Source organism: Heptranchias perlo, chromosome 2 (assembly GCF_035084215.1).
Source record: "Heptranchias perlo isolate sHepPer1 chromosome 2, sHepPer1.hap1, whole genome shotgun sequence".
NCBI classification, from domain to species: Eukaryota; Metazoa; Chordata; class Chondrichthyes; order Hexanchiformes; family Hexanchidae; genus Heptranchias; species Heptranchias perlo.
The window spans coordinates 137,251,605-137,264,318 of NC_090326.1; the positions used below are offsets into that span (position 1 = coordinate 137,251,605).

General features: G+C 36.5%; 1 protein-coding gene across 2 annotated transcripts in view; it reads right to left on the reverse strand.

Moving 5' to 3' along the window:
• Positions 1-1,455: 1,455 nt before the first annotated feature.
• LOC137344482 (kinesin-1 heavy chain) overlaps positions 1,456-12,714 on the reverse strand; it is a 123,380-nt gene continuing 112,121 nt past the window's right edge. The window contains exons 24-27 of one of the 2 annotated variants that reach the window (XM_068007477.1): positions 12,428-12,644; positions 10,563-10,701; positions 7,083-7,150; positions 1,456-4,431 (exon numbers count right to left, since the gene is read on the reverse strand). In XM_068007477.1, coding sequence (XP_067863578.1) covers positions 4,412-4,431; positions 7,083-7,150; positions 10,563-10,701; positions 12,428-12,644 — 444 coding nt within the window. In that variant the 3' untranslated portion in view covers positions 1,456-4,411. The remainder of the gene's footprint in view (positions 4,432-7,082; positions 7,151-10,562; positions 10,702-12,427; positions 12,645-12,714) is intronic. The other variant, XM_068007481.1, reaches the window with a different exon arrangement.

A 12,714-nucleotide genomic window follows, 5' to 3' on the forward strand; every position in this document is an offset into this window, starting at 1 on the left:
CACTCCAGTTTGAGCACATAATCTAGGCTGACACTTTGTAGTACTGCATTAGTGGAGATACTTTCTTTCAGATGAGGTGTTAAACCGAGGTCCATCTGGCTTTTTAGGTGGACAAAAAATATCCCAAATCAGTATTCAAAGAAAAGCAGGCGTGTTCTCCCAGTGACCTAGCCAACAGTCATCCCTCGACCAATGTCAACAAAATTAATTAACTGATCATTTATTTATCTCAGTTGCTGTTTGAGATCTTGGTGCGCTCAAATCAGCTGCCACCTTTGCCTACATTGCTGTGACTACCCTTTAATTATAACTTTTTAAGAAGATTTTCAAATTTATAGTCTACCATATCTTTTCCTGAGAAGACAAACTAATCCCTGTAGTACCAGAAAGGCCTGAGTATCTAAAAATTACCCATAAAAGAACTTAGTAATTGGAGTGACTCACATTTTCTCCCCCCCACTCAAAGTTATTGGACTTTGTATTATAAGCATAATTTTCTGCATTGCTGCTAGATTATTTGATTGTTCATTGTTTTATAAATTTACTTAATGTTTTAAATTTAAAATCAGGTCTGTGATGCTCAACAGATTTTCAGTATTGGGACAGATAGTGACATTAAATTGGGCACAATGGAAGTTGGTCAAGTGCTTTCTTTCAGGGTCAGTCTTCAACTCCTTGTCTAGTTTTTTTTTGAGCATAGAGTAAAGCTTCCTCTGTTGCAAAAGAAACCTTTTAAAAGATGTGGAATAATGACCACAGATGCAGCAGGCCATATCATCTTAGCAATGCCAGGAATTGTTTGGTGCTCATTGGAGTTTCGAGAAACTCTCCATGGTGCCTTTATATACTCTCCAAAGAGTTATTTCCCGAAAATGTTGAACCAAGCAAATCTCTGCAGCACCCCTTGTCAAGCATCACTAGAGAGAATTTTGCAATCTATACTACCCACATTAGTCAAAACAGTTTGAGGTGTAAATTTTTGCACTCAACTTGTATTTATACAAATGCAGTGTTATGAAGGAAGAATTAGTCCATGCCACAAGTATAGCTCACTTTCATTATAGTATCAGTTTCAACAAACTTTCAAGTCATAAGGCTACTAGCTACCGTTGGCATTTTCATTTGCAAACAGCTGAGCTAAACCCTGGCTAGAATTTTCGTTAACTGGACATAACTTTTTCCATATTACATAGAATTGCACAGATTCTTCCACTTGCTTTCTGTACCTTCAGTGGCCAACTTAGCCCAAGTGACAACTTGGCAATAAAGGTAAAGTCAAAAATATAGAAGTGATTAATATAAAGAACTGCTAAATTCTGGTATAACTAGTATAAATATGAAATACAGAATTCTGCATGGAAACATTAAGTTGGTTTTGCATTTTATAATCAAGCAAGCATTAGGGGTGTGTTGGATCGAGAAGTGATTTTTAAAAAAAAAGTTTCTACTCAAAAGTTCACTGAATTCCCAGACAAAAGTCATATTTATTTAAACACAAATACATTTACAGCATGCAGTCAGTCAAAACTAAATGATGGCTTAACCAAAACAGAATTTTATGTGCCTTCTGCTGTCCGACTTATTCTGCACCATATTTCACAGGCGGAAACCTTAGTGTCATCTCATGTCAAATTTAGAACTATTACAGTAATTTCCTTAGCATTGTTTAAATTATGCAAATAATTTAGTTGATCACCATGAATAAATACTAGGTTTTTATTCAGTTGAGTTTATGCTTTAAAACCATTCATTTCTACAAGATCTGAGGAACAAGTTTACAATAAGCACTTGAAGAGTACACTGCAATGCAATCAGGACAGCAAGGCATTTACTATTCAACAATTGAGAATTAATTTGTATTCAACACCCAGCGTGCAGTCCTGTCCAGATGATCTGCCCTGGTAACTTTGATGCAGATGTCACATATTTGAAATTGCACAAAGAAAACTGCAATATCAAGAAACAGCCCCATAAACCAGTAATATCTCTAGTGCAGTGACTGCACCTACTGGCCAATTTTGAGTGTTAGGCACATACATGACCTACCAACATACCGAACCACTGTCTGAACAGAAGGGCTAACAAGTAAATATGCAAAATCAGGTTGTTTATAACATTGTCAAGACAATAAAATTACGAAAGCAATTAAATGTCACCGTAGCCAAATCTTATGGTCCAAATATTTTCCTTTTTTTAAAACCACAATGCATGGCATTGTTTTTAGAAATAAAGATAATCAAATTTAAAGATGTTTAAATCAGTCCTATTAATACAGCATCTGTAGGGCCTTTTATCAGGTGTCAAGATACACTGACTGGTTGATTAGTATCAAGAGCATCAAATCCAAGTGGGCTCCACCCTGAAATTAAAAGCCTCCAGATACAACTGACCTTCAATAGTGGTTGAAGAATGTTCAGCACTATGTTTACCTCACAGTTGCTTTATTGGTTGATTCGTTGGTCAGCCTCCAGCAAGTGAGAGAAGTAAAAAAAAGCTGGAAAATTGGGAGGCTGAAGGATATAGTACACAATGCCAAAAATAATAATCACTTCTTGCGTGTTTTAAAAAGGTATACCATGAGTCTTGGCTCAGTCATTTATTCAGGCTACACAAAACCATCAACACTACCTGCCAATTTGGCGATATACTCACATGTAATTAACTCTTTCTTTTGCACACAAATGAATTCACTTATTCACATATCCAATAGTCTTGGCCATTTACATTGTCACAATGCTTGATCCATTAAGTTTAGGATAAACAGAACAGAACTGCCTTCTGCCTATAGTCACACGTAATATCACTCCACAAGTAATCTTAATTGAATCAACAAGCAGAGACCTGTATTTTTGTGAAATTACAAATGACACATGCAAGATTGAGACATTTAAGGGGCTATATCACCTCAAGATATGTCTCAGCAATGTTTACTTCAGGTTTAGTTTTAGACCGTTGGGTTCTTGGAGACATTTCATCGAAGTTTCGTTCACCACCACATACTGCTTTCTCATTTCTTCCAATAATTGAATCTCATCCAGTTATCTGACCCCATGCATCATTCTCATCAGCAACCATTTATTCTGTCCCTTGCCTTTTCCCACTTATGTTAATAACCATGCTGTAAATATATTATCTGGGTAAGCGCTAGGGCAGAACCTGGGTTACCTCTTGCTGATAAAATTTGTTTTTAAAGGTTAGAGTCAACTCCAGTATTTTGCACCATTAGAGGTTGCTAGACATTAACATTGAGTATCTCAAACCTTTCTAGAAAGACCCAGTTATGGTAAAATGGTACTTTGCACCTACTTTCCATTTGTGACAATTTTTTTTTATGAGCCATGCTGCATTTCATTGGCTACTGGTGAGTGAGGTGATCAACAGTATGTAACAAGCATTAAAAAAAAAATCACACTAGATGAGGGCAAAATGTTCAACAATCATTTTTTCCCAATCAAAACTAATTTATTTTAAAAACTAATTTTGAGTGTTTGCACTTCAACTGAAACCAATTATAAAACTAGTAAAATTGCAACATCTTAATCAAATGCTTTTTTTAATAATGCTGTCTTGTTGTATAGTGATCCCAACGGTGAAATACTGATCCTTAGTTTCCCACAAAAAGCAATGGCAAGAATCTGGACAGGTTATGCTGTTGTGTGTTCCATCTCAAAATATAATGCCTTTTAACTTTTTCCTTCACACATTTATGGTCAGCCAATGTGTCTTAGAGTAGTTGAATCTGTTCTTCCCATAACCTTAGTCGGACAATGCAACAATGTATTCATGTTAAACAGTCTCATCAAAACATTCCTGTATTTTATCGTTAGCAGCTTTTTTTTTTCTGTACTACCATAGCTCTCTGCTCTAACCACATACTGTCATGAACGCACCTTCAGTATTCAAATTGTACTACTCCTCTTCATTTCAAATCAAAAAAAAAAATCCATTTTAAGAAAAAGTTCAAGTACTATCTTAATTTACACAAGGGTGATAGCTGTGTTCCTCCAAATCACTTTCACTGTAAAACAAGCTTATCAAATCTACTTGGCGACATTGTTTCACAAATCCTAAAACAATGAAATGTACACAAATTAGGCTTCAACGCTTCTGCTAAAGTTTTCCTGCAACAACGTACATTCAACTTGGCACAGTGCAGACTAAATTTAAGACATGAATGACAATGTACTGTGCAATGGAGCTACACATTAAATCACATGTAGTTATTTGCAAGACGCCTACATTGCACTCTTGTTTTGCAAGGAGACCAGTAAGGAGATTCTGCCATGGGTGGAGCTGTACAGGCCAGTTTTTTTTAAAATTTTTCAAAAATAATCCTGTGAAAAGTCTTAGTTGGAGAGTTCACACTGCCTTGGAATGATGGGTTGTTTGGATGATGTCTGCTTCTCTTTGATTATGTTGTTGCTTTAGCAGCTGTAAAGGAAAAAGAAAAATCAGCATTCAAAAAAAAATCTAAGCACTAACCAATCTAGGTCAAAGCTTATAGAAAACTACTCTTCATGATACAAACATCTGTTCAATGCTTTGAAGTGTTTCTAATGAAACTTAATAGCATTTTTATTAGTTAAAAAGTAGACAAAGCCAATCAAAAAATTCCCCCCTTGCTAGGATTGTAGGAGAGACAAGAGAAAAGAAGACAAAGAAGGAGATTAAGAATTGAAGAACTGTAATTGGGGATCTTGGTTTTAAAATAGGATCATTAGATTTAACTTCAGCTATATTAATGTTTAGTGTTTAAAAAAAAGTGGAATAATGTGTTTCTGGAATGCATCCTGTGTCAAACTAAGATTGGTCAGTCTAAAGATGGAGAAAGTTTAAACAAACCATGGTGAGGGAACCCCACAAACTAGTCAACATTTGCTGAATGAAGCAAGCAGTGAAACTAATAATTTACCATTTCCCCTCCAGATGCTGACCATTAATTGGTATAAATCATGGAATAAAATGTACAGCAAAACTGAAGTGAACTATGTGTTCAGTCAGGATTTTGAAGTTTTTATACTAAAATTCTCATCAAGTTTTTCTTTCAATTCAAATATTCTTGAACTTAGAAAGATATTCTATTTGACAAATTCAAAAGTGGACTAATTTACAAAGGAAATTCAGACCTTTGCTCACTGTAATTTGACTAGATAATGGGTCATATTCAGAAGACTTGTACATTTTTCCCAGAAGTACACAATAGGTCAGATCACCACAAAAGTCTTGAGCAACACTTAATAGGTTAGGATGACTACTGGCTAAAATAGCATGAATAACTTCTAAGATTATCATTTTTAATCCAAGTGCTTCCCCCTCAATAGGAAAGCAAAATTTGTTCACTGAAGGCAGCAAATAGTAGTTTCTTCTATGTACTACAGTATTAATAGGATATTAATTCAGTGAAAGCAAAACAGTGCAGCCAAACTGGCATCAGTGGGGGTCTTATGTTGGGTGTGAGGAGACCTGGAGGAATCAATCTCAACCCTGCTTCAAGTTCATACCACTCGAAGAAAAAAAAACTCATACAAAGCCAACTTTTTGAAACTTTAAAGTTTGAGCCCAGACCTATCACCTTTAGGTTTATAATTTTAAGAAAATACCAATTACCCTGTTGACACTTCTCTAACAGAAACACAACAGATAATTGGAGGTCTTTGAGGTGGGTAACCTTGTTTTTTTTCCTGATTGGAGAGCAGTGTAAACGGGCAATATGTTGGTGCCGTTTCCTGTGCAGTTCTAAAAGTAGGTACTTGTGTCAAACTGGCACTAACAGTACAAATGTTAAATCGTTATATGCTGGAATCATACACGCAGTAAGAAACAAAAATCATAACTGGAGATGTCTGTGTACAAAATGATAAAGCCCAGTCTTATAATAGATTACTTGGTGAAGGGTTACAATATAATGGAGTGGGGGAGGAAGAGAGATGGCTTATGTAAGTTGCTATGCAATCCCATTGGGTTACCAAATGCATAAAAAGTCACAGGTAAATTCAGGGGGGGCTTATTTTTGCTTAACTTAAATTATTTCAAATACACAAAGATTCAATGGGGAGCTATAGGACTAGGAAAGTTTGGGGAAGGGAATTAACTAGCACTACTGGTGTGAGAATAGAGGAGATTATTATTCACCTATTGTCATTTACATCTCTCAGGTCACCTGCATGATCCATGAATATCCAGAAAAGAAAGAGAAAGTGTAATAGTACTGTTAATGGAGAATAAGTTTTTTGGAGTATTCTTATTGAACAGAGGAGGAAGGGAGAGAAAAGCTTGAAGACAACCCTTCTTGAAAATAATGCACATGGTACAGGAGCAATATTTCAAAAGAACAGTCCTCCCCTCCAATGAGTAAACCCATCTATACCTGATGCTAGTTTAAATTGATTCACTCTTACAAGCACAACATTGGTGATAATCTGGCCTAATCCACTCATAAATCACCTATTAATTGGAACCCTTTTGCAATCAGTCCCACATATCACACTCAAGAATCAATTTAGGCAACACAGTTCTTGTGTTCTAGTAATGCACATCTATGATTTACAAAACTTACAAATATTCACTGAAATAGCCAATTTAGTGAACTTTGGTCAAAATGAAATAGTTCAGATTTGCATATTAATTATAAAAGAGCTAAACATCCACTGACTTGATCTTGTAAACACAAAGGCAACAAGTTAACTTGTTGCAAGGCTGTGTTTACCAGTAGACACTATAAACAAGATAGTTTACTCGAGCTGCACGTGGAAATTTGCAATATATTTGCACTGACATAATATCTCCAATACCATTCTGTTCTTCACTGCAAACTATTAATCCACAAGTTGGTTTATTTGGATATGCTATGTAAACAAAGATGATCTGGGAACAATTACAGGAGTTCAGGATCATACACAGCAAAGCAAATAAGATAACATGCACCGCATTCCCAACCATTCCTAAATACAGACTATTTGTTGCATCATTCTGAACATATCTAACATTCTACTGAAAATATATTCAAAATACTTTCTTAACCTCTAGTTTACACATTGAACTAACACGCCTGTGGTTACCTCTATATCTAAAATATGACCTACCTTTAACAGATGAAGGCAAGAAGCCAATGTCTCCAATTTCAGCATTATTAGCCATTCCTCCACTGACACTACAAAAAATCAAGTTCTTTTTTAGTACAATTCCAGACTTCCAAACAAATTTTGAATGATTATTTTTGGAGTGGGAGGGTCTAAATACACAATATTAGCAAGTTTCTGTCTAGCTGACCTGAGAGTTTATCCTGACAAAGCTAAAACTGCTAAAAAGCTTTGGTTTGTAATCAGAAATAACTGTTTACAAACAACACAACATCTGGAGCAAAGACTGGCAGAAACGCACCAGGGTATTTACTGCTAGAACAGCACAAGATTCGAATCAGATCAGACTACAGTATCTTCAGACATCTTCGCCTGGCTCCGCATCATTGCTCACTGAGGCTACCACTACCCACCACACTACACCACTTCCCCTTTGATTGCCATGGATGTCCTTCCTGAGGCTACCACATCCCTCCGCAATATGCTTATCATTTCACAATACAATGTATATTAAACATGTAAAACAGCTGCAACCCCTGCAGTGTTGATATTTTAACATTTTTTGTTCTTGAATATTTTTAACAAGGATTTGTTAAACAAGAATCTAAATGGTAAGCTTTCTCTCAAACTATAGCAACATATTGTACCTCAGGAAATACATTTTACACTGGGTTAAAAAGGAACAAGATTGCACATGAAATTGTTATTGTTAGAACTTGCACTACTCTGGTACTCAAAACTGGCTGCAGTTTGTACACAGGGATGTCTCAAAACATTCAAATACTAATGTCAAGCTTCAAATCAAGAACCCAACTAAAGTGAGTGGCTCAGTAATTCAAGTGGTAAATATCTCACTCCAACAGAGGCCAGTTTGAATCTCAACTTCAAGTGACACTCAAATTAGACTGACTTCAATAAATAAATGTCACCATATCTCAGCCAGGCCACTAGATACTGACAGGAGGTTTCATGCTCCTTTCCTTTTCAGTGAATAACTCCAATGAGCAGTTTATAGACCAAATTATTCCAACTTCCCAGTTGAAGGCAGAAGCATAGAGTTAGTGATGGAGTGGATTCAGAAATTAATAAATATTTTTTTAAAAACCTGCTAATATAATCTATAGTACAATCAGCTAATATCAGTGGAAGGACTTATTTAGCAAAAATGCCAAATTACAATATGTCCAACATATAAATGATAACTGTAAAGTACTCTGCAGTTTAAAATATGGCTGCCTATTGCAATTTTGATCAAGATTTGATGTCTACATTCACATAAGCGTTCAAGGCCTGAGAACTTGGGGTATAACATTTACACCAGTATGATCTATGCACTAGTTTTATGGTGGCTACTTTTCAGGTCAGATGAAAAATATCTGGGATCAACTAACAAGTGACCACCTATAAAATTCTGAAACAGAAAAGGAAACTGGACAGTGCCCAAAAAGGACATTCTCCAAATGAATTGAAAATTACTGTAGTTTTTTTTTAGAAGGAACATGCAAACAGAAGTTTACAAAGCCATAATTAAAGATTTTTTTAAAAACTATAAAACCCTGCAATTAGTGAATGTGTTTCATTAGAGAAAGGAACAATATGCAGGCATTTAAAGTGATGTAGCTTTATCACCATTATCAATATCTATAAACATTGCTATCTTGTTTACAGTGACAAATGGAAGCCAAATCACTCCACACAGAATTATTTTGCAAATCATGCTTGTGTATTTTAATTGCAGCGTTCCAGCCAGTATAAAAGCAAACAGGCTTCACAAGCCAATTAGCAGCACTGAATTAACATGGCTGCTATCAGTGTCATCTATTTTCTGCTTCAATCCTTAAAGATCTCTCAATGGGACCCATCTGTAGTTCACTCTTTTCTGTGGTTGAAGAAAATAGGGGGAAAATCCTGTACATGTGTAGAACACTTTCAAATTTATCTTTACCCACTTTTCTTTGCAGTTTTGAACATTGAAACATAGAAAATAGGAGCAAGAGTAGGCCATTCGGCCCTTCGGGCCTGCTCTGCTATACAAAATGATCATGGCTGATCGTCTAACTCAGTACCCCGTTCCCGCTTTTTCACAATATCCCTTGATCCCTTTATCATTAGGAAATATATCTATCTCCTTCTTGAATACATCTAATGACTTAGCTTCCACTGCCTTCTGTGGTAGAGAATTCCATAGGTTCACCACCCTCTGAGTGAAGAAATTTCTCCTCATCTCGGTTCTAAATGGCATACCCCGTATCCTGAGCCTGTGACCCCTGGTTCTGGACTCCCCAGCCATCAGGAACATCCTCCCTGCATCTAGTCTGTCTAGTCCTGTTAGAATTTTATATGTTTCGATGAGATCACCTCTAAACTCGAGTGAATATAGGCCTAGTTGATCCAATCTCTCCTCATACGTCAGTCCTGCCATCCCAGGAATCCCTGGTAAACCTTTGTTGCACTCCCTCCATGGCAAGGACATCCTTCCTCAGATAAGGAGACCAAAACTGCACACAATACTCCAGATGTGGTCTCACCAATTGCATAGTGCAGCAACATGCAAGGTACATATCACTGAAATTTCTTGAGGGCAAACTTCTCAAAAGCAGGTGGTCAGCAGGCCACTCCGTTTAAAATGAGATAGCTTCAATAAGAGGACGCAGTGCCTTTGGAATGTTGACAACTGTACTACAAACAGGGTACAAGGATTTTCATTTCACCTGACTGAAGAGGCACCTACATTTTAAACAAACCTACTGAAAAAGCATTTCAGTTTCGAGTTTGCAGATAACCCACAGTACACTAAGAATTAATTGCAACACTTACCTTGATCAAGCTCAGCTGATCCTTAATCCTTACATTTGCCATTTACACAGTCCAGAAACTGCATTTCAGTCAAAAATCTAACAATGGAACTTCTATTATCCATACTCCAATTATCCACAATACCATTGTTCTCCAAAACTTTGGCAGCATAAAACCTCGTATGAAATATTGCCTCACTACACAGTATACGAACACTAAATTCTCCAATCTGACGATCAACCTTACAGTTGAAGATTAAATTCAATTTGTCTTATTTGTTCAGTCCTTGTCTTCATTTGGTGTCTAGGGTATTGATAAACCCTATGAACAAGACTAAAATTTGGAGGAGATTTTGAATTAACCACCTATTTAAATTATTCACAGGGGGTCCCCTCCATTATGGCAGAAGAGGATTGTTCCGCTATCACGACCAGTAATAAACTGTACATGCAAGATAGCACATCCACTGTTTTCAACGGGAAAAGGTACGACAATTAGAGCACCAGCAGAATTCTGCAGATTTGAAAAATCTTGAAATGGTTAGAAGAGAGTGTACATGTTTATTAGCTTGCAGAAATTGAAACTTCTTGTTCCACAACGAGGACATAAAAACATACATGATTAGTTCCAAAACATTTTCTTTATTAGAACCTTCTCAAAACAATTTTTCACATGCAAGATACGTACTACTTATCTGATTTTACACCACCGCCACCTCCACGTACTGCAACTGCTTGGCTGTTCTGGAAGAATCCGCCTCCCCCACGAATTGCACTTGGGTGAGTTGGGGAAGCCATAGGGGGTTGACCAGGACGGATGGGTTTAGCTGGACAAAGAAAATAAAAATGCATTTGTGAAAACATTAAATGTTGCTGGGAGACCAAGTTGTAGCTTTGCACTTTAAGAACTTGCTGTGCTTATCTGGATAGATAGGGAAGAGAAAGGTCAGTTACTTATGGGAATTAGGAATGGTGTATTGTATTACATTACATAGAATCTACAGCACAGAAACAGGCCATTCAGCCCAAATGATCTGTGCCAGTGCTTATATTCCACATGAGCCTCTTTCCACTCAATTACCTCTTCCTGCATAATTACTCTAATTACTATGCCCGCATATCCCTCTATTCCCTTCTCCCTCGTGTGTGCATCAATGCTATCTGCTTCAACCACTCCATGTGGCTGTGAGTTCCACACTGGACTACTGAGGGAGCCTTCAGTGCAGTTTCAATTGAAGCTACCAGAATTAACATTTCCAAGCACATCTGATAAAGACTTTCTTACCCCAGTTTTCAAATAATTAATCCTGACTACATTTCCAGTAGTGTGGATAATAAATACAATTGCGTCTACAATTTGACACTCAAAAATTTAGCTACTATATTTAAAAGAGATAAAGAAAAAAATCATAGATACTAGAAATCTGAAAATACTGGAATTACACAGCAGGTCAAGCAGCATCTGAAAGAGTAAAGATAGATTAACATTCATGCAGGGATACTTTAACAGAACAGAGCCCCTAAACAAACTTTAACCTGTCCTTTTAGATGGTGATGCACTTGCTGCATAATTCCATCATTTTCTATTTCTCCTACATTTAAGAATTGCTTTTGACTGGCTCTTTGTTAATGATGACTGAATCCAGCAAAGTTACTCTGAACCAAGCAATAACACACACACTTTATTTTCATGCATTGCAACTGAAAAGGTCTTTTGTAAAATACAGCAGGTTCTCTCACTAAGCACTAGTAGGAACCAAACTATGCTGCAGCAGTTGTATAATGCAATAAGTGTCTGATTATAGGTAGGCACACACCACTGAAGTGTCCAGTTTGTACTTTTAAGCTAATACAGGTGGGAAAGAAGCAAGATCTCCAATTCGATGACATGAGCTACAAGGTGCTAAATATAGCTATTTTTCACACTAAATTTGAAACCTTATTACAGTGCAAGTCAAACTGGACAGCTTAGTCTGAGTAGTCTTGTGCAGACGACAGTCTACTGTAACGGTCAGAGTAAATATCAAGAATGAAATTTGAAGTTAGAAATCCTGAAGTCAAATAGAAACTGACAGTTCATATTAAGAGAACAGGAAAAAAACTATTCTAAGGTGTATAGAGGCAACAGAAACAGTAAATATGTAAGCATAGATATGCTGAATTGGGAAACAGAAAAAAATTGAGAACAAGTAAATACTGTAGGCATATTGCACAACACTGAGTGGTCATACAATGTCAAATATCAAGCATCACATCAAAAGAAAATTTTAACTTGTCCTCCAATCACCAGTCTTCCATTATTGAATGGATTATAGAAAGTGAATGGATACGTGTAAATTTACAGCCCAAAGTATTGATTTCTTCATTTCAATTTACTTCAACAATCTACAAAATAACTTGTTTTCAACCATAAAATAAATCATAGGACAAATGTTAGGTTCAAGTTTTAAAAAACATTTTTTTTTCAATAAATATTAAAATGATCAATTCATGACTAGATAATTTGTTGGATCACTGTACAAATTATACACTGCTGTAATGTATCTAACATACCAATCTGTGCAGAGTGTCCTCTCCTTGCCATGTTCTTTGCTCGCACAGCTTCCTTGATGCGATCCACTTCCTGCTGGTAGCGTTTGCGATCCCGGGCTGCATTCTCTTTGGCTTCCTTTAATGCAGACTCCAAAGCCTTGACTCTCTCAGCTGTAGCTCTAAGTCGTTTCTCCAGTTTTGGAAGCTCACAGCGAAGATCTGCATTATCTCGTACCAACTAAAGGCAAGTATAACAATTTAACATTAGCAAAAGTGAAAACATAATCAGATTGCATCAGGACTTCACA